The 22,941-nt window shown below is 38.3% G+C and overlaps 2 protein-coding genes and 1 long non-coding RNA gene across 6 annotated transcripts in view; 2 read left to right on the top strand and 1 right to left on the bottom strand.

The window, feature by feature from the left end:
- The window catches only part of LOC117832685, a 5,558-nt gene extending 1,671 nt beyond the window's left edge, over positions 1-3,887 (bottom strand). Inside the window, exons 1-2 of one of the 2 annotated variants that reach the window (XR_004635235.1) lie at positions 3,789-3,887; positions 3,212-3,407 (exon numbers count right to left, since the gene is read on the bottom strand). This is a non-coding gene — a long non-coding RNA (uncharacterized LOC117832685). The other variant, XR_004635236.1, reaches the window with a different exon arrangement.
- Positions 3,888-5,332: 1,445 nt separating this feature from the next.
- zfand2a (zinc finger, AN1-type domain 2A) lies at positions 5,333-11,195 on the top strand. 3 transcript variants are annotated; one of them, XM_034711911.1, is made up of 10 exons: positions 5,333-5,515; positions 6,240-6,338; positions 6,434-6,528; positions 7,636-7,767; positions 7,851-8,002; positions 8,085-8,213; positions 8,314-8,389; positions 8,491-8,567; positions 10,598-10,728; positions 10,877-11,195. In XM_034711911.1, the coding sequence occupies exons 2-9, from the start codon at positions 6,284-6,286 to the stop codon at positions 10,707-10,709; spliced, it is 828 nt and encodes a 275-aa protein (XP_034567802.1). In that variant the 5' UTR covers positions 5,333-5,515; positions 6,240-6,283; the 3' UTR covers positions 10,710-10,728; positions 10,877-11,195. The 3 variants fall into 3 exon arrangements, with proteins under 3 accessions (XP_034567802.1, XP_034567801.1, XP_034567800.1); XM_034711910.1 differs by having other exon boundaries at positions 5,333-5,537; positions 10,598-10,682; XM_034711909.1 differs by having other exon boundaries at positions 5,334-5,515; positions 10,598-10,682.
- A 137-nt stretch (positions 11,196-11,332) lies between these two features.
- Positions 11,333-22,941, top strand: part of galr2b (galanin receptor 2b) — a 28,623-nt gene continuing 17,014 nt past the window's right edge. Inside the window, exon 1 of the mRNA XM_034711814.1 lies at positions 11,333-11,408. Within this exon, the coding sequence (XP_034567705.1) occupies positions 11,373-11,408 (36 nt within the window). The 5' untranslated portion in view covers positions 11,333-11,372. The remainder of the gene's footprint in view (positions 11,409-22,941) is intronic.

The following is a 22,941-nucleotide window of genomic DNA, read 5'->3' as shown; positions in this document are numbered from 1 at the left end:
TCAAATTTAAAGTCATCAGCTGGAGAGAAGTGGAGTCTTTGTACCATCTAAAACTATGTTGGCTTTAATTTCTCTCCTTTAAACTCACTCCTCTAAACTCACTCTTCTTAGACAGCCGGCAACTCTCAACTTCAAGAAGATCATTTCAGATCCATTCAGGGTAAATTGTCAAAAGATTGGATGATTGGACTTGAGTTTAAATAATTTATATCAAATAGTAATATTGGAATTATATGGCTCTATTTCACTTTTTAATAAAACTCACTTACGCACCTCTCCATGAATGCTGAATATTACCGCAGGCTCTTTAAAGACTCTTCTGGGGTTCAATATTTCAATAGATGGAAAGCACAGAAGTGAGTGTCTATATCTTCAATGATCACTCCATCCGAGCTGCTGTTGAGAAAAGCTTATATATCCAGGATTACAAGAGTGAAATTATTATCAGTCCTATTAAAACTAAATCAACCCTCAACTTGGCTCATACAAAAACTTAAATAGAGACACTGGTGTGCACCTTTAAGATTCCCTTTATGAGAATCGTACGTTTTATATAGGTTAAAATTTGAGTAAATCACATGTAAAGTAGAAGGCATTATTCACACTAAGTTCATATACATGCTCTGACTCTAGCTTGATGCAAGAAGCTGTATGAATACAGAGTTGTAGATGTAAACAGACTAGCAGTGCGAACAGCAAAACAGTCACTAAAAAACTACTGGAGTATTGCACATAGTACAGTATAAATATATTTATTGATATTAAATCATTGATTTTTAATATGAATACAAATAAGGGAAATCTAATCGAGTATGAATGCAGTAAAGTAAATAAACTGCAACCTCAATTCCATAAAAGTTGGGACGCACTGTAAAATGTTAATAAAACCATAAAGACAGTAGAAATAGTGCAAAGACAACATATTTTTAATGTTGGACTAAAAACATCCGCTCATTTTAAATGTGATGCCAGCAACCCGTTTGAAAAAAATAGGTCTCTCCTGAAAAAGACCTTGTCTGACCGGTAACATGTTGCTCTAAAACCTGTATTTGTGGATGCAACAGCGAACTGTGTTCACTGACAGTGGTATTGGAAATAATTTTGAGCCCATGCAGTGATTTCCACGACAGAGTCATGTCTGTTTTTAATGCAGTGCTACCTGAGAGCCTGAAGATCACAGCCTTCCAGAATTAGTATTACTCCAAATTTCATACACATGGTCAAGGTCCACCCCTGAACATCTTACTTACTCAGACTGACGTATTACAAAAGCCAATAGAGCGCTATTTTGGTGTAAAGTCATGACAGACCTGTGGATGAAACTAAATTTAAGCACTTTGAAGCTTTCTCCTACCTCTTAGTCATGGTTTCAGACCACACTGGTGTAGCAGGGCAGGATTTATTTCAATAATAAACATAAAAGTCATGATCATAAAGTATACTGCATAGCATTTATTTGATTCCCAAAATAAGACACTGGTTCCTCTTCATCTTTAAGACAGCTGCACCACAACTGGGCTGCATGAGTTGGAGCACAATAGGCTCTTAATGGCACCTCAAGCTCCTCTCAACACACAGTTGACAGAAAAACATAATTATTGCAGCCTGTACTGTACAGCAAGGTGCCGGTGTTGCTGCTCCAGGCCACCAATTCTACAGTAGAAGGGGCATGACTGGTTACCAAGTTATCCAGGAGAATGGATGCTTGTCAGTTGACAATGACAGAGATAGAGAAGCCCATAGGACCCCGATGGTTTATAATACAACAAGGAAATATAGTTTTTGTAGCCAAAATCCCCTTTGTGCCCCTATTTACAATGCAAACAAAATCATTATTAACATTGTAATGAATAGGAACAATATCTGCAGACATGGTGATGAGCTACATATTTGCCACATTTCTTTTTCCCCCAAACTGATTTACAGATTATTTGTGTTTAAATCAATATTCATATCTAAAATGACTTTAAATAGCACAAACACGTATGCTCATTTCTGTGCCCAGATGATATCTTTGCATATCCCCGTTACCAACAGATTCCCGCACTGTCCAATTCATAATAATGAGAAAAACAATGAGTGCATGGCTCAGTGGGTAAATGTTCCTCCTCAAACATACAGAGAAGAAAGCAGCAGGAACTCACAAGTACCTGCTGCTGCCAACTGGCCATCTACAGAGCAGCTAACTCAGCACACTAACTACCGTCCTGCTGCCCACTCGATGGGAAACTCTGCTTCTACACCGCTCATGCAAGGCGGCACTAAATACTGACATCATGAAGGTGTCAGGGTGCTCAGTGACCCATTGAGGGTGACTCCAGAAAGGCACTATACTGAAGATTTTTGGATAACAAACCTGTCAAAGATAACCTTGCTTATGCTGTATGATCATAATGACAGTAATCTGATTAAAAACTATGAAAAAAAGCAGACAGTTGGTCCTTCAGATGAGGGGGTTTTGTAAAACGTAACATGTCAGTGTTGTGTGTTGCTGTGTTACTGAGGACAGACAACAAGACAGTATGAGCACTAGTGACAAATCGATTCTAGTACAAGCACCATTCAAAAGGCAGTCAGCTGACAGAAAGGAGATTGGGAACAAGCCTGGGAACTAATATCATGACATGTGGAATGGTTGGTTGTATCTCTTGTCAGAGAAAAACATAATCTGCAATTCAAACAAAATATTCTGAGGAGATATGAAGTGTCATTTGATGTTCTGCTCTCACAAGAAGAAACCCAGATGGTGGTCATTTGTTATTTTTAGAATGATCTGATGTATTTGGTAAAAGAAGTGTGAGGAAATTTCACATTGATGATTAGATATATTTACACAGGAAACATACATACACATTAGTTAAAATCTATGTTAATTCTAAGGAATTATAAACAACTTTTATTTTATCAGATCTTAAAAAAAGACAAAGTAGTTGTTTTTACAAGAAGCTGCCAAAAAGATAACAATAAAATAATGTGCTTGTTTTTAGTTGCCTTCATTTAAAAGAAGGCTACTCATCGAAAGTGGACTTTTTTAAGTATGATGTGATGCAGTTACATTCAGTGACCACTAGAGGGAAGCAAAGGAAATGTAACGGTGTTGTATACTTAAAGTTAATACTATCACTTACACTGACAAAGATAAGTTAGCAGAAGTTGCATCAATGGAAAATACACACACTGGGAGTGTTTATGACAGAGCCATTCATCTTACCTTAAACTTGTAGAAGTCTTGCAGGAACTGTCTTCTGTCCATGTCCATGAAAATGTCTGAAGAAGGATGAGATGAGATGAGAGGAGATGAAATTAGAGGGGAGAATTAAGGTGCACATCAGCTGTGATCTCTCTCTCCCTCTCCTCTCTCTCCGTGCATTGTGTCCTTTTCTTTCCTCACTTTCTCCTCTTTCTCTCTAAACGGGGAAAAGGCAGGAAAGCAAATAAGCTGCTGTGATAAGTGGGTCCTCATTTGACGCTCCAAAGTAAAGTAGGAGATGATGTGTCAAGGCAGTTTAATGCGCTACATAATGCTTCAGGTGCGCCTTTGGCCATTTTAAACAATGCTTTTACTTCAATCATGCGCGTCAAACTGACCTGACGCACACTCTTTGGAGCAGGCCTTGAGCATCAAATGAGGTAGTTTGTTTTCTAAAGCCAGTTTAAGCCAAAATCATTTTCTATTGCGTGGGTTTAAAGAGTCAGGAGGTTGTGAGACTTTTAGAGGTAAGTATCGTTTTGGGGTTGGACATTCTGCATGTGTAAATAAAAGTTGCGCTGTAGTAAACACCACTTACTAACATAAGTAAATCCCTCTCGCGGGAAGAAATCCGTATGCATCCGGGAAGCCGCATATGACCTCATGTAAGGTTATCATGTGACGTCAAGCCTCGGCTGTCAGGTAGTTTTACCCATGGTATAATTAATTGTATTCATATATCAGCATGAGTTATATGTCCCAGTCATGTTTTCATTTTATTTTTTCTCCTTGTCTCTTTTATTTATTAGGGTATTTGGATTTGTTTGAGCACATGTCTGTAGTGTTTGCCATTGTATTATTTACAAAGGTTCAATATAAATAAAAATGTATTAAAAAAAACATGGCATGATTAATTTTATTGTTATTTTGCTTTTCTTGAAAGGGGCAAAAAGCGGCCATCATACTTGTCCCCCCAAAATGAATTGAAATGACATAAAAACAATATCAAGACCTGAATAAGAGGCACTCTGGATGTCAGGGTGTAAGGGCAGCCAGGTGCTAAGTACCCCCTCTGCACGTGCCAGCTCCTGTTGCACTACGTAAGCCATTTAATGGCTTATTCATTATTGTGTTGACTCTTTAAAATAATAACTTAAAATGTGCAATACCTGTCTGGTTTACATTGCACATGTTTCACCATATTGTGTTGCAGTTTTCCACCATGACCACTTGAGGACAGCAAACACTTGTACTTTTACATACACATACAGAAACAAGTTACCTGCGCATTATAAATAAGATAAGATAAGATATTACTTTATTGATCCCGGGGTGGGGTGGGGTGGGGGTGGGGGTTTCAATTGTTGCAGCAACCCAGACATCAGTGCAATCAATAAAAAGTTCCAATTAGCAGTACAAATAAAAATAGATAAATAAAGATAGAATACAATTTAGTTATATACATGTTACAAATGGAATTTAGGAAATTTAGATATATACAATGTTACAAATGGAATTTAGATAAATACAAATGTTGCAAATGGATTAAATAGTAGTAATTACAGGCAGTATTAAAACTGTTTCAGTAGTGACACGTTGACATGGTGAGATTATGGTTTGGTAATGACAGATTAAGCAATAAAATAAATAAACGTGGGTATATAATAACTAAAAGCTAATAACTTATAAATAACTTTTCAAGTTAGACAATCGTGTTATAGTCATAGGTTATAGTCCATGGTTATAATGACGCAATAGAGAATTGAAGAAGTGTATAGCATAAATCTGTCTATATAGGCTAATTGTTTTTTATACAATTATGGTTACAATACAAACATATTAGGAGTGAGCTTTTTTAAAATTAACCGTGAAAAATATCTCTGTATATGAGGAAGCGCAGTCTATATGATGAGATGACATGAGGATAGTGTATTGGATTCAAATAATAAGCCACACATTGCAATTCTTGCTCACATGTTTTTAAATGACAAAAAATGGTACAGTATGAACAAGTTTGGATCTTCCTAGAAGTTCTGGATAGTTCCAGACCTCACCTGTCTCTTCCAGTGACCACGTACAAAACATACAAAACCACACCTGCGTGTTACGTCAGATGACGTTGTAGTGCGTGACTGTGCGTGACACATCAAAACCTGATGAAAACAGACAGCTCCGTCAGCTGCTAGCAGACAGTTGTGCTCAAGGAACCGTGGTCGAACATCTGCTCAAAGGACACGATTATATTGACTTTCACCTGGATAATCTGAGACAACATTATTCGCCCTGTACTGATCACACCGCAAACCTGAGGGGAAACGAGTTAGGGTGAGTAAAGATTAAACAGAAGGTAAGCTTTAGACCCATAGCCAGCCGAGCTTGAATGTAACAGTAGTAACATATCAGCTGTACGTGTTGTTATTTACGGAGATGACTTCACAGATGAAGAAAGTGAAGCTCTCATTTGTCTGTACCCTATTAAATAAAAGATTTAACAAGATAACGTCATGGCCTGTTGTTGTTGTGTAATGGCAACACCCAAACTAGCTGCTAGCACGTCTGTATGTAATAGCAAAATCATGCTTTTTATTGATCCGAAAGACAGATTGAATTCTAAATTTGATCATATTTTCGTTACTAGTATGTTTGCTGTTGTCCAGTTTGTCTGCTTTACGATCATAAGCTGAGTCAGCTGTTGTAATGTAGCCAAGTCTATTCGTACGACTAGCCTGGCCTAGCTAACGTGTGCTAACAAGTGCTAACAAGTGATCAGCTCCTTTAAGAGTCGTGTGGCACATTTGTGTACATTTCCAGGCTTTTGAAACCAAAGAAACTTCTGAAAATGTTGGCCATTGATGAAGTGTTTTTCTTAAAGAATTTTACAGTTTTTTTTCAATATATCTTACTAAAGGAATTCATTGTAGTCATGGTGACTTGACTTTTAGTCCCACTGTTAGCCTCCCTAGCATGCAGTGAGTCTGAGTGTTTACATGGTCTGAACTGCTGCATCTCCTGTATTTGTTTTAAGCTCTAGACGTTTTCTCTTTTCTAGGTAGTTGAGGTTTAAGCACAGTCAGCTGTAACACTTGTTCTGCCATGGAGTTTCCCGATTTAGGAGAGCACTGCTCTGAGAAGACCTGTAAACGTTTAGGTGAGTACTGTTTATCAAAGATGCTAATGTCATGCTGATTCATCCTGTACCAAGTGAAGATAACCAGAAATTAAGAATCTTACTCTGATTTGTAGATTTTCTTCCCATGAGATGCGACGCCTGTCAAGAGATTTTCTGCAAGGACCACATATCATACTTAAATCATAAATGCATGTCCTCTTACAAAAAGGTAAATTATATTTCTGTTCTGTACAATTTCTTTTTTTCACAGATATGTTTATTGACATTTTGTTAAATGGAAACAACACAAAACCAAGACAGCACATAGACAATGACACACAACAACAACAACAACAGTAATAGTAAGGATTATATTAAAATTTAAATTACATAGAGAAGCGTATACAAATCAACACCTATAAATAAATAGCAATATAAAGTAAATCAATAATTAAGTAAATAGATAAATACAGAAATTAAATAAATAATTACACAAATAAATAAATGAATAAATAAAATGTTATTGGTCAGTCTGCCGCCCTCAACATCACTTTTGAAAATTGCCAAAAAGGTAATCACCTAATCAGGTCCAGCTCCTGCAGATATTTATAGAACGAGTCCCACATCCTGTGAAATTCCCTCAGGGAGCCATTCACTAAGTGTCTGATTCTCTCAAGCTTGACAAAGTGAAGGATGTCCTTTAACCACACTATATGGGAAGGAGGTGTGGGGCATTTACATTTAACCAATATTAAGCGTCTGGCTAAAAGAGTGACGAAGGCCATGAAGGTGGTTTCTCGAGAAGAGAGTGGTGCTGTTGGTGGAGTCACACCAAACAGTCCCTTTTGGTTCAACTCATTTTCCGGTTACTTTGGACAGTACATTGTACAATTTCTGTATATTTTTGAACATGTGACTTATCTCACATGGAGAAAATGACAAGTGAAAGATTATTGATTTTTGCTTTTAAATCAAGGGTGCAAACATTATTGATTGCACCATAGTGCATTAATAAGTATAGAGCAAAGGTACCATAGCATCCATGTAAATAATTCTAATATAATCTGGCTTTGTTTAATGCTTATGCAATGATCACATTGTTAGTCTTTGTGGGCTTTAATCTGTACCAAGATTTGCTTTGAGTGTGTGGGATCAATGAACCATAACTACATAACATATACATATATATATGATATAATGAAAAAAAAATATGAAATATAGTTTATTATAATATAAAAATAAAACAAGAAGTATAAAATAAAGTAATAAATAAAAATGCTCTTCTAGATGTTGAATCCTGTGTTTTTAAAGACTTCTATTTGAATTTTCTCTGCAGGATGTTCAGGTTCCTGTTTGTCCTTTGTGCAACATCCCCATTCCCATCAAGAGAGGAGAGATGCCCGACATCAAAGTCGGTGAACACATTGATCGTGATTGCAAATCAGATCCTGCGCAGAGAAAGAGAAAGGTGCATTTTAATCTGAGATCTTTTTTTGTCTTCTTAACAAGCTCAAATCTACACAATGTAATTTACATTTTTCTCTCTTTTAGATTTTTACCAACAAGTGTTCTAAAGGAGGCTGTAAGCAGAAGGAAATGATGAGAGTGACCTGTGATCAGTGTCACTCAAATTACTGTCTTAAACACCGGCACCCTTTAGACCATGATTGTAATGCGGATGGGAAACCTCTGTCCAAATCAGGGTGAGTGCAGTCACACTACGCCTTCTTACATTGTTACTTCATCTGAAATGTCAAAATAAAAATGATTTTATTTTCTTGTTAGAAATGCTGCTGTAGCAAGATCCCAGAAGGCTTCCTCCTCCTCTGCCTCCGGATCAAGCTCATCTGCTTCAGGAAACCCTCGACCTGTTTCTAATGGCCTCAGTGCAAACAACAGAGGCCACAACAGCGGGTAAGTACTCCCACTCATGACTGATTTGAAACATCCTTAGTCTCAGAAACTCTGAAGATAATTTCCCTTTGCTGTCCTTTGTCATTCTCCCCTTCCCTAGCTCCACCCCGCGGATCCCTACTTCCGTATCGGCACAGAATGTAATACCAGCATCAGCTTCATTTCAGGCCGGCTTGGTATGTGTCCTTATTATTTACACGTGATCACATGATTAAAGAAATCCCAAGTGAGAGGGATAAGTAAACATGGGTGTGCTGCTGTGGTGATGTCATTGCAGACAGAGGAGCAGGCTTTACAAAGGGCTCTGGAGATGTCTCTGGCTGAGTCCAGGCAGACGGTTCAGCCGGCCCCTAGGTGAGTAAACGTCATCAAAACCTATAATCCCAGAAATATCCTATTATCAGCTCCACACTACTGTGCCTAACACACTTATGTAAGTGTGCTGCTGTGTGTTTCGGTCTGATCCTGATCCTAGACTTAAGACAGTCCACGGAAAAAGAAACCATTAGAGGCTGGCTTATTTTCTTTGTTCTTTTTTAATTTGTATTAATAATAAAAAAAATAAAAAGAAGGCAACAACAATGCACTGATTATCAGTCATTTTTCAGACACAAAACAGCATGAAATATTTTTTTTAAAGGCAAGGAAAGAAAAACAGATAATTCTGCCAGTGTATGCAGCTGAACTATGAAGCTTATTTTTCAAATAATACGTTTATAGAATCAAACCAGACTTTGGGTCCCATTAGATAAAATCTGGTTCATTTCCCTGTGAGGATGAGTGAAAAACATAGGGCATATAAATCTTTTTAAGGGCTGAAAAAACATTTCAGTAACCTTAAGCAGCAGACAGGATGAAGTGACTAAAGCCCTGTGTTTAAACGTTAATCTAATCCCAACAATCTGACTAGTCTAGAGATTACAAACATTTTAAAAACACACTCATGAACAGTCAAAATTGAGCTCAGTTTTATGTAACCCAGCCAAACACACACACTGGCCAAACACGTCCACATTATTCTGTTGAGTGGTTAAACGCCAGTTTAAAAAGAGACGCCTACGTGCAACTGTCTCTATTGTCTAAAACAAAATACTGCCAACCACATTGTGCAACAAAATGATATCAGTCACCAGTGCTCGTTTAATCAAGGTAGCAAGGCATTATGGCAGTAGGCATCAGCCGTAGCTACAACCCAAGCTAGTAGTGGATGGCTGGGCTTAGGAATGCAATGATTAAAGTTTTTGTTGGTACGATTATTGTGAGAGAAATAATCACGGTTTCACGATTATCTCGATTATTATGCATTTAATTTACCAACAGGTTTTGAGGATCTTTCCCCAAGGGATGTTCATTTAGTCCCTTTTTCTTCTTGTGTTGTTTTGGCAACGCCTTTTTTAGCCGCACCGGCCTGATTTTGTTAAAACGCTGCCAACACGTTGATGTAATGTTGCAGTTAAAAATTAAGACAGTGTTCTTCATGAAAACACCATCTGGCTCTGCAGGGTGGAGGACGCTGCCTCACACTTTTATATAATTTTCTTTTTATAAAGTTTTTCTCTTTTTTTAACAACCAAACATACATACATACATATGGGTCCAACAGGATAACATACCATTCTGTAAATAAAACAAAACATAAACACGAAACAGATTTTTTCTAACATGGCAATTTCAAAGATATTTAGATTACGAGTCTTCCAATGCCTCACACTTTTAAATGAGGGAGAGACTCCGCACAGGTGTCACTCATTTTTCGTTTACAAGTTACGCCGAACATAATATACCAGCCCCTTTTTGACGGAGACATTACAAAAACTCAGTGTGGGGGAGTGCGGTAAATTGTGATACCGGTTCATCCCAACATCCCTAGCTGGGTTACAGCTTAGTCACAACAGATGACCAGCATTTCAGCCCTGCAATAGTAGAAATATGAATATGTTGTGTAAACAACTAGTTATTCTGGTGAGAGGTGACAACCTTTAATGATCTGGTCAACTAAGTGTGCACATCCCATACTTTGACATGCATTTTTGTAAAGTCACACTGTTTAAGGAAGTTTGTTGTGAATATTTAATAAGGGATGTAATGGCTGTTCTTGGTGTCTTCATACTGAATCTACTACATCCTTAGGGTGTTACCAAAATTAAAATTTCTGTTAATATTTCATAATTATTGGAGACTTCTTCAAGTTTGTCCTTTTTGTTTTCTTGGAGATGCTACATAACTCTTTCTGAGTGCTCAGTGATTAAGAGTCACTAATTAGCACATTTTAATGACCATGTTGTGTGATATGGTGCCAGGCTTAAATAAAGCAGTTGCAGCACTGTGATTGTTTCTAGTGTTCACATGTTTTAACTGTGTTTCTGCTCTCCTCTGTGCCTCAGCCCTCAGGAACAGGAGGATCTAGCTCTGGCTCAGGCTCTTGCTGCCAGTGAAGAAGAGTTTAGGCGTCAGCAGCAGAGACAACAGGTACCCGGAAAGCTTAGCCGTCAGTAGCATGCTAACAGGAATGCATGTAGGTACACCGTTGTCATAGCAACCCCGTCCTATTTGAACTGTCTTTATTGGCAGGAGATGAAAACGTCATGTTCATGTGATACATTTTTAATCAGTGTGTGAGACAGTTTGTGTTTCTGACTGTGTTTTTCTTTCTTTGTGTTTAGGTTAGGGAGTCCAAACAGTCCAACTGTTGCCTTTCTTAATCCACGATCACCATTTCAACTTTCAGCTGAGCTAATTATCTAGAAATTGCACATGTGGAGTTTCCCTCTGCAGGATCAATGATTGTTAAATGAAGGAATCCTCTGAAGTTTGCTCTGATGATATTACCGCCTTCTACAATATAAGCACATACTTTCCCAGCAGGATCTGTCATTTTTACTGATGATTTGCTCTGTACATATTTTATATGCTCTTCATGAAGACACCATTATATTAACATTTATGAATATGAAATAAATTATTGCAAAGATGCACCCTGAATTGTTGAATACTTCATTCAGATTCAAATGAACACACAGAGAGACTCTGCTGCATGAGCTCTGATGTTTAGGCAAATTAACGAATCCTTTAGGAAGAGAGTGACGTCATCACTTTTTCAGCAGGAGGGGGCTTCACTATGATCACAGATCTCTGCTCTGAAGATCAGTTTCTGATGGAATGGTGACAGCTTCATGCACAGAATACAAAACTGATGTGAGTGATGACCACATGGAGTGGGGAGTGAAAATACTTTGTCACATAATATGTTTACACCCCATAAATCCATTATTTATAGTCATACTTGAGTATCCCTCGGCTGAAATATTGTACATACAAATAGATCAGCTATAAAATTATACCCCCTCTCTCATATTGTTGACACCCCTCGTGTAAGGTCAGGGCTTCTTTGGCCTTGATCTGAAGAGAGATGGATTGCACTTGAATGCTGAAGGTGTGCTGTCATATCTGGCCCCACTTTTGTGCCAGAGGATCCTTTGTGTTGTAAGTTACAAGGCAGGGCCACCATGGATCTTGGATACTTGGTTGCTCATCCCACAGATGTTTGATGGATTGAGATCTGGGGATTTATTTTTTTAAAGGTTATTTTACAAGGCTTTTGCCTTTATTTAGGTGCGGACAGTTTCAGAGACAGGAAATGTAGTGTGAGAGAGAGGGGGGAATGACATGCACAAAATTATGCTGTGACCAGGACCCGGTCCTGTGACCAGTGCAGCAAGGACTGGGGCACTATAGGGCACCTGCTTGAACAACTGAACCAGCATCCTGAGATTTAAGGTATTTGGGGGCCAAGTCAACAACCGAAACTTCTGTCCCTCCAGGCCACTTTCTTCTATTGTTCTGTGCTCCAGTTCTGATGCACACATGCCCATTGTAGGCTCTTAAGGTATAGTGAACAGGGGTCATCATGGACACCTTGACTGGTCTGCACTTGCAGCCCCATAAGCAAAAAACCAATGTGATGCACTTGATCTGACACATTTCTATCAGGATCAGAATTTAACCAGTCCCCAGTTCACTGTATTTGCTCCCTTAGATGATTAAAACACCATTATACAAGAGCTTCTGTTTTAGGGAAGTCTGACCTAGTTCGTCTAGCCATCACAGTTTGCTTTCGGCAAAGTCAGTCACCTATGCCTGACCATTTTCCAGCAATGTGACACAATATTTACATGCTGCCTTACATACCCCAACCACTGACAGCTGTCACTGTCAAGAGATAATCAGTGTTACTTCACCTGTCAGTGGTCAAAATGAAATGGCTGATCAGTGTATAAGAGAAGGAGCAACTTTGACAGTTCAAAGATGTAGGTATTTAACTTAATTATATATATTTAAAAGTGGATCATTACTCAAAACCCAATACTTTCTGGGTATGTATAAATGTTGATGGGTTTTTTACCCCTGCTATTTTTTCTATTAGAGTCAAAACAATTAACATATCAGCCATATAGCCATGGCTCTGATTTTAAAAATTAGATAAAAAGGGGTTCAACTATCTCTTTGATTAACATCTAAAATACTATATTTTAGAGATTCTGTACGTTTTTTTTAACAAAATAAGAAGTTTGGATCTGTTACTGTATTTCTCAATTGCTAAAACACATTTCTTGACATCCGCCACGCTTTTCTCAACACTATAAGCACAAAACCCAATTATCAAACTACTTTCAACTAACCTCTGACTCTCCCTGCAAAACCAAACAATGTTGTCAGATCATACCCAAAGTCAATCGAAATCACAGCAATCATTACACACTACATTTTTTTTTTTTTTAAACACAATGCTCAGGACATGAAGCTGTTGAAATAATGTTTATTGTTCTCAGTAGGCTAAATTAATTTAGCAAAACATTAATTAAAATCCTCTTTAGATTTAGCACCTATAAAATAAAAATAAAGGAAAAAAAAAAAATTTAAATGAGAAGAACATGGTCTCTGAACTGGCTTATATTGGTTTCCTCACATCATTAGCCACAAGTATGATACATTTTTAGTGGTTGTGTTTAAGCTGTCACACCTGTGCTTCAAATGTGTTTAACTTTTGCTACCCGTGCTTACCATTATGCGACACAAGTGCATCACAGTGCAAAATGTGTTTGCAAGTTGTGTCTAACCAGGTAGTATCAACTAGTGTTTTAGCTACTGAAAAATACTGTAAATGTGAGCCATTTGTTTTGGAAGTCGATTAGATATTGCTTAAATAAAATGTAGAAAATTTTTAAAAAGCCTTTCCAGGTTTGTCCAGCAGAGAGCACCAACACCTTATGATGATGCTGAATCCTTCACAGCAGGCTTGTTTGTTTATATCACAGTTGTTTTTAAGAGCAGACCTCCACAATGCCACTAATTATTCTGTAATTACACTAATTATAAATTTAGTTTATCATGTAAAACCTTTTCATTTTTAACCCTAACCCCAAATATGGATACTGTAGTTCCTGTAAACAAACGTGACAGTCCACTGAGTTGTTTGATGTGATCGACAGTGACCAACCATGCAATGTTCCACTGGGAAGCCGAGTGTGTGACAAATTATTGCGACAACAACTGACCAAATCCATTTACATAATAACATTTAATAAGCTCAGAGAGAGGGCAGACAGCTTCTGAACAGACCTCTTCAAACTGCTGCTGTTAGTGTGAATCAGAAAATAACAGAATCTGGTGCCTGTGATGCAGCTGCCTCTGACTCTACATTGTCTTTAGTCTAGTTGTCAGCGCCAATTGGAGACATTTTATTCTTTTGTTTTCTGTTTGGATCATCAACAGTATTCAGAAAAGGCCTTATTGCTGCACAAAATGATGCATCAGAACATCTGATAGGTTGTAGCATCTTGCTCCATGAATTTGCATATTCATGTGGAAAGTAATTTACCTCAAGTGCTGGAAGCTTTGAAAAGAGTCTGGAGGCCCATTAATTCAAGAAATTCATCATTTTTTTTAACACAAATAATCAGAGGAGATGGTCCTACGCATTATGACTTTCTATGTTGCATCACATTGCACACTAGTGCATCTAAAGTCTCTGAGTGTCCAGCATGATTTATTGCTAAATGCTCTTCATATGTGTTTACAGTCACAAATGAGAAATGCACTCAGTGAAATGCAACAGATATCTCCCTGTTTTCCTGGTATGATGCAGGTTTTTATTGCCTCTAGTTATCATAACAAATAAATTCATCTTCACTATAATGCATAGATCCACCAGAGATGCTGTGAGGCCCTGTTCTGCTGCAGATCATGTGATCAGATCATAAAATTGTGCCTTAAGTGTAATGCAGAATCCCCACAAAAGTTTTCTCTCACGAAAGGGCAGACAAGTCCTCTCCCTACTTTCATGATACAAACTAAAAGGGTAAGGGTTTGTATGTGAAAGAACATGAAAATAGAAAAGTCTATTCAAAAATAGAAATAATCCCAGTGAAGGTCTGGGTCAAGAAAACACTCAATCTCTGACACGTCTTAAAGAGAATGGTTTCTCCTGAATAGCTCTGTGACCCTGAAGGTTTCTCTCGAGGTTGTGGTGAAGCTTGCTCAGGCAGAAGCTTCCATGCACCTGATCCCAGAGCCACAGCCAAGCAAGAGTCTCGTTATCCTCAGTGACGAATGGGGACATGATCTCCTTGGTGGTGTGAGTGTATTTCAGGGTACCTCAAGTCTTTCTCACTGACTGCAGCTCCATGCAGGAGAAATTGAGTAATTTTCTAAATAAAGTGCAACAATTTACTGAGAGGAGAGATAATTATCCAGGCCTGCTGCTAAGAAATGTGTCCATGAATCATTAAATGAACACACAGGGATATTTCCAACATGAAGCAGGTACTGATATTTGCCAAATTCAAGCTACTTCAAAAAATACTATGAAAGAATCACTGTAGAGAAGTGTGGTTGTTTCTGTTGTCACATTTATCCTCAGTCTCCACGTTTCTGTAATATCCAAACTATCGATTGCTGTGTAACTGTCATGTAAAAGTTAAGGTGTGTAAACTCAAAGGTGGAGTAGTGTTCCCTGGCTGGACTTTAATAGCCTGGAGGCTGAGGGTGAGTACAGCACTAATTTACAGTTATCACAAGTGTTATTTCGCAGCACAGCTGGAAAGCGGGAGAGCAGAGCAAAATGTGTGTCAGTGCAATTGGAAAAAAAACAACAACAAACTAAAGCTCTGAAAAAAGCTGCTAAAACAGATCGAAACACCCGAGATGATCCAGCTCCAGCAGCTGAAATGCGCAAATCAACAAGAGGCTTTTAACAGATTTACCTAATTGATTACCATGGTGACACTACAGTGTGTGTGTGTCTGTGTGAAAGAGAGAGGTGGTGAATGAAAATGTAACTCATCAGCTCAAATATGCATCATCTCTACCTGAGACATCCAGCTGATGGCAGATATGAGCTGAACTAAACATGGCACTATAACTATTCTCCTCATCTTACTTTCTGTAAGATATTTTTACTGGCCTTTTTTTTCAAGAACTCAAAGCTGTGTGCCCAAAATGTCATCTTCCTGTGGTAACTTGCAAAGAGGAACAAAAAGACACGCAGACATGTTCACAGCTCTGAGGAGAAACCTGTGGAGAAAGAAGCAGTTAGCTTCACCACACTGAATACCATTCTGTATACTGAATATTTTTCAGCTACTGTACCAAGAAACAAAGTGCTATTTCTGTCTTTGGATATTATTACGAATGAACCTTGTGAAAACATAATTACAGCCATTTAAACAGTGGAAGCCAGAGACTCAGTAAGAGCTCTGCAGCCCAACAGGTATGATTAAGTTTTAAGTATGCTTGACACTCATGGGGGAATGGAAGCAAATCAGCTCTTACTGAGAGCAATTCTTTCCTTTTTTTCATTCTTGTATGTTCAGATATCAACAGATGAGATGAGGATGAGCATAAACCAGCTACGACTGTGCGTGGTGCACTGTGAAATCTGATTGTAAGATGTGTAAAATACACACAAAAGCATATCCTTCATCAATGGCTTTTGACTTTAATGAGATTGAACTAATCCATTTAATATACCTATTTACAAAGAGTGGTACGATGAGTAGGGCAGCCAAGGTTGATATCTTCATCTGCCAACTTCAATGCAGTGAAGATTGATTTTCCCTGAGTGAATCCCTCCAGTATTAATTTATGTTCAAATGTTATATCTGATTTATGTAAAAGCTGCCTGTCCTCAAAATCAAGTTTACCTTCATCATTATTATAATCTATCTGTTTTTCATTTCACTCTGTCAGGTGAATGTGTGCTGTGTGCTCGGTGTGTTCGCAGCAGGTTTCAGGGCTTAAAGAATAAAATATTGAGACTCATCATGGCGAAAAAATACAACAGCTGTTTTTGTAAAAATCTAACTCATTAAATGTGAACATTTACAGAATGTACTTGTACTTTTTTGCACTAAAACAAAGGGAAACATTTGGAGTTTTCATTATTTATAGGTTATCGTTGGGATTTTACTGGTCCGGCGCACTTCCAATCAACTTGGGCAGTATGTGGCACCTGAACTGAAATGAGTTTGACGCCCCTGCTCTAAGGGGTCTCAAAAATGCAACGATGACACTGTGATCTTAAGCTGATGCTAGAGCTTCTGCACATGCTCAACTACACACTGACCTTAAAACACTTGGACTGAGGACCAAAATAATGAGGCAGGGTAAATTAATAGATACTTAATTGGCCAGTTGTTGCAGGAAATCGTCTTTGATGTCACGTAGAAAAAAAGAAGCACAAACCTGTCACATGGCACACGAGTGAAAAGACCAGGACAAAATCTTAAAACATATCAGGTGATAAATAAGAAAACAGTCCCTTTAAAGACATTTCACTTTATATTTGTGAACCAACATTATAACCTGGCTCTGTTAAATATTTGATTCTGATTGGTCAAAACCACAAAACAACAGGGATTAATTCTCAACAACAAAAGCAATGATGGGACATCCTGATCACACACATTATGAACGTGCATGGGGACAGGAGTCTGGCACATTCACCTCTGCCTGATGACACTCTTGAGTCATCAGAGAGAAGCACAATAATGACAGTTACTGGGCACAGGTGTGGGCGCAGATGTGGGCGCAGCCTAAGGAGCAACCCTGCCCCAACTGTCTCTTACAGGGAAATAATGGAGCAAGATCATATCCTGTAACTCAGGACATGGCAGCAGATGTTATGCCACATCTCCAAGTGGCAGATTACTACAAAGTAACTGGAACCATAGGTGGTAGTCATAATAGCAACAATGTTAAAAGTTTTGATATTTGCCTCATTTGTGTCAACTGCAAATCTCAGAGGAGAAGGAGAGCTGGCTGAGGATAGAAATGGCAGCATAAATATTCTTGCATACGTCTTGTTCAACATTAAGTAGGTATCCCCATGGTCACCCGCCCAATACATATTATGTGATATTCCAAGGTTGCAGTTTTGTTGACGTGTGGCAGCACATTTTGTTACTTTATGGAAGTCCAAAAACAAAAAGAAACTATCTTTTTCTTGCGTATTAAAAGCAAAAACTGTTCACAAAAAATGTTTAACAGGTGCTGCTTAGTATGTGTAAAATGTTTCAAGTGGAGCTTATCATGTCAGGGGTAATTTTTTCTGTTTCTTGGTACATGTCAAGTCAGTGGATATGGCTGAACATCAAAAGCAGACTTACACTCAGCTAAAGCATTTATGAGTAATGCCAATTTTCCCACTTCATGTTCAATTAGCCAAGTTGTCTTTTGTGTTTTCTTGTGTGGCTTTGCGCTTCTGCTTGTAATTACCTCTGCTTCCCTTTTCACCAGCACAAGATGCTTAGTTCAACAAGCCCAAGGACACAGGGGAGGGTCTGCCTCCTCACCGCACCACAATCAATAAGCAGTCAGTTCAGTTCAGTCAGACTCAGTCAGGGGTGAGACTCTCCACAGGGCACATTCAAAATTACCACCACAGGTTAGATTATTGTTCTGATTCAGAGAAATATAAAAGGAAAAACATTTATTACAGCTTTAACACACCACCTGTTTTTCACATTTCAGCTGCAGTGGAGTCATCTTGATGTTGTTGCTGAGGCGATGGTGCAGAAACCAGAGGTGAAGTGTGTTTTTTCATTAACAGACAGTGCAGCTGAGCATTGAGACCTCTGACCAGCTAAAGTAACCCTTTCAACTCAAAGGTGTTACAGCGTAAAGACACAGTTGTGTTGAAAGGCTCCACAGAAGATGCACAGAGGGTTTTTTCCCTGTCTACAACCATGCTAGCAACAAAGCAGGCAAAGTAGTGTTTAACATGCTTAAATAATGCTGCAACAAATGCAATATTTATTCCAACAACATCTCACTATAGCATGGTGACAATTGCTAGCTAGCACTCAGCACAAGTGTAGTCTTCTGAGTATTTGCAGGCACAGAAAAACTATTTGGGGATTTGCTGAAGACATTAGATGCGAATCTGTTAATCACAATATGAAATCTAAACCACAGAAGCTTCTACCATCTTCCTGCTAAAACTGTGATGTGAAACTACTCACCAGTGGGCTTTAAACTGCAAATTTCACTCAGAGAAGTAATCGTCTACCTGGCAGCTAAGTCGACAAGTCAAAAATAATATGCACTTTGTATCAAACAGAATTAAACTATCTCCAAACTACTCTCAGTTTGAGCCACACACTCACAAGCTAAGCATGCAGGTGCAGCTAATCAGTCGTCAGCAGGTGATCGCATCACAAAAGCCAGAAGAGCACTATCCTGCAGTATATCAATCGCAACAGATCTGTGGATGAATCTAAATCATTGTGCATGCAATCTTAGATGTTTTACAGTATGTTATTAGAGTTATCCTTAGAAAATAAAGTTGTCCTTACATCTAATCAATCAATCAATCAATCAATCAATCAATCAATCAATCAATCAATCAATCAATATGTATAAAGTTGCTAACAATATATACATATATATAAACACTGTATTCCACAGAATAAGCACTTTCAAACTGTCTGCTACCTCTGAGTCATGGTTTCAGACCACACCGTTGTAGCAGTGCAGCATTTATTTGAATGATACATCTAAAGTCAAAACCATAAAGTACATTTGCTGCATCCAAGTGATTCCCAATTAAAAACACTGGAAAGAATTGGTTTACCTTTTTGATATGGACTCTGTTAACGAGATTTTAAACATGTGATTACATTATTGAAATTCAGCAATAATGATGATTAAAGTAAATGTTTAACAGTCCTATTTCATGTGTCCTATTTTCACATACTCCTCTTTTATACCTACATGTATGTAACCACACAAACTGTTCTGTTCGTAAACAGTATGCTTTAAACACTGAAGAATAAAGCCTGCACAGAGCTGCACAGACAACTTTTTTTTTCCAATAATGAAAGGATTCAGTTTTCCAAGTGAGCAGCTCAGGCTGTGGTGTTGTGGGTTGTAACATTTATATGTATAAGTGTTCCTATGTCTGAGGCCAGGGGCAGACTTTATTTTCTTCAGAGAACTCTTTTGGTGCATGTCTGGAAAAAACAACTAAATAAAGCAGCTCTGAGGCTGAGATGTTATGACTGATAGGGCAAGATCAGTGGTGTCAGGGCTGAGGTTCAAATCTGATGAATTTAAGAAAATTGCATGGTCTCTTCTCCAAAGGTATAACTGGTTGTAAGTTGTTCTCCTGCAAAATTCCAAACAATTTCCCTTGGTTGGGTCTTTCTTCTCCCACACGTTCATTATGCATGAGCAATCATACATTCAGGGCATCATGAGGGCTCCATCTGTTGTTTTAATGATGTTTTGTTTGAAGTGGTGTGTGCTGTTTCAGGGTAATGAATGCTTAATTTTTCCTGCTGATGAATTAAGCCAGTCAGTCAATTAGGTTTTGTCACAAAATTTCCCCAAAGTAGAGCATCCCTTGTTCACGATGTGTGTGATTATTTCAGATCGAAACAAATTCATACCTAAAATGACGGCAAATTGAACAACCCACTGTGGGCCATCTTCTAATGAAGGCATATTGTGTAAGGTCATTGACTCCATCTAAGTCTAAGAAAAGAAGAATGCTCAAAGTGGAAGCGTGGGGTGCCGGAAATGACTGTTTCAATGCAGCGCACTATAACTGTCTGTTCAGGGATCAATAAACAAATAACTGTGATGGCTGCCATTATCCCGAGATCTGCTGGATGATACCATTTCTCCAGGAGTCTGAACACCATAGTGTGAGCACAACACGGACTGGTACAATCTATTACATCTAGACTGTAAGTTTAGCACTGTAGAAATTCTGAGGAGTTGAAATATCATCACTTTTCCGACCCCTTCAGAGGCTGCACAGATAGAAAAAGTCACTTTGAAGAAGAAACCTATTTACAGAAACTCTGCACGTCAACATATTATTTTTGTTCCTAAAAAAGACCTAGGCCCACCAAAAAAACACCACACAGAGCACACCCCGGGATAAATTAGTTGTTGTTAACCCTTTGCAATGGACATCATCCACAATTGTTTCTATGACAACAAAGGGGATAATGATATACAGTTGGTAGCTGAAACCTGGACTAACCCTTTGTGGCAATTTTACAGCGCAGTACGGTAGTGTTTCATCAGCAGTTTTCTCTTGTGCAACGAGTCTTCGGATGAGGCGAAATTTGCGTGGTTCTTTGATTTAACATTTCATCAGACACTCTTCTGACTCCCAGTCCCAGAGCTCGCTGTAGGGCTGGCTTTAATCAATTAGACAGACCTCTGATCATGAGCTGCTCCAAGTTCAAGTTCATTTAACATTAATCAAAATGTCCTCTTTTTGGGGGGGCATGCTAACAGTGACAATCCTTACATTAAACAGTCACCAGGTTCACCATGTGTACTCTAGTAGTTAAAAATGTTTCTACTGGGGTGCAGTTGGCCTTGCAGTTTCCTGGCCCGGGATCGGTACAAGTCCTGGATGGGGGGCAGGTCGACACCAATGATTTTTTCTGCAGTCCTTATAGTCCGTTGCAGTCTGTGTTTGTCTAGTTTGGTTGCAGATCCAAACCAGACAGTGATTGAGATGCACAGAACAGACTGGATGATGGAGGTGTAGAACATGATCAGCAGCTCCTGGGGCAGGTTATTGACTTCTTAAGTGAAGTTGATTAATGCCCAGGCACACAGAGCACGTTTTTTTCATAACATGCTACATAATCAGCATTAAACTCGCCTCTACTCAGAGTTGCATTTAATTACAACATATAGGTACTTGAACACAACCAATGGTCCCAACCATATGTGTCCTCTATTAATTGAATTTTGAAATCTTTTTATTGGAATTTTTCCTTTTTTTTAGAAATTAATTCACACATCACAACATGTATCAACCAAAAAACATTGACAAACAGCAAAACAACTTAATAATAATAATAATAATAATAATACATCTTATTTTGGGCGCCTTTCAGATCACCCAAGGTCACCTTACAGATCATAAAAGCATACATCATTAAAACATCATAAAAACAAACAAACAAACAAACAAACAAACAAACAAACAAAAAGATAATAATAAGGCATCCAAGCCTAACAATCTACCAGATGTTAAAAGTAAAATATATACAGAGTACAACATATGTACATTAACAAAACAAAACAAGACAGCAGAAAAAAAAAAAGAACAGGGGGGAGACTCAATTGCTATATCAAAAAGAAGTGGGGACAGTGGACACCTCTGTCTGGTCCCTCGATATAGGGGAAAATAATTAGAGACTATTTTATTTGTTCTGATACAAGCCTTTGGTGTTGCATGTAAAATCTCCATCCAGGAGCAAAACAATGGGCCAAAGCCAAATTTGTTCAAAGCTGTAAACAGATAATTTACTTGATCAAACGCTTTGTGTCCCTATTAAAACAGTGTGTGTGAGCTGTTGAAGGGAAAGACTGAGCTGATATAACAAACTCTACACATGCTGTCAGCGACATAATGTACAGTGTGTATAGAATTATGTGAAACACTAATATTTCAATTCACAATATATCAGTGTACAGGGCAAATGTTGCATTGACATGTACATCAAAAACCTGATAAGCTGATCAGTGCACTGCAGGCGGAGGAACAGAGATGTGTCGTGTGTGTGCATTGAATCAAGCTCAAACTTCAGCTGAAGGTCTAATTACGTCTAGCCACATTGCCAATCGATCGTCAGTGCACCTTTCTCTCCAGCATGTGCACAGCAGGTTTCATGATGTAAACGCTCGTCTGACCACAAGCCGAGGCACGCATGAGGTTAACACTTCATGTCACTTACATTTCTCATTTCCTCTGAAGACATATAAACCACACACCCACAGTGTAATTGATTTCTACTGTAAAACATCAATATGGAGAGGTTGTTTGTTCACGCTGCAGCAGAAAGCTAATTGATGAGAGGTAATTGAGTTGAGAACAAGTCATCATTTTGGAGATGTTAAAATTTGGAGGTTAAAGATTCTGTCAGCTTTAATCTCACAGTCTACTCAGGCTTTGAGTCAAACGAGCCATGTGCACACTAGTTTGACTCCATCCTGCTTTTATCATATCACAAACAGTGTCGCGGCTCTGCAAGATATTCTCTAGAGAGATAAACTGAGATTTCTTTATCATAATAGGATGTTAAGTGGAGATAAATGATGTTGTTTTAAGCCTTAATTCACAGGCAGGGTTCTAATTTATCAAGGAGGTCTGCATGGATTAGTTTTATCTGAGTAACTTGTTGCTGGGAAACAATAA

Source organism: Notolabrus celidotus, chromosome 20 (assembly GCF_009762535.1).
Source record: "Notolabrus celidotus isolate fNotCel1 chromosome 20, fNotCel1.pri, whole genome shotgun sequence".
NCBI lineage: Eukaryota > Metazoa > Chordata > Actinopteri > Labriformes > Labridae > Notolabrus > Notolabrus celidotus.
The sequence above is the reverse complement of the archived record's forward strand: the minus strand, read 5'-3'. Positions and strand labels throughout refer to the sequence as shown.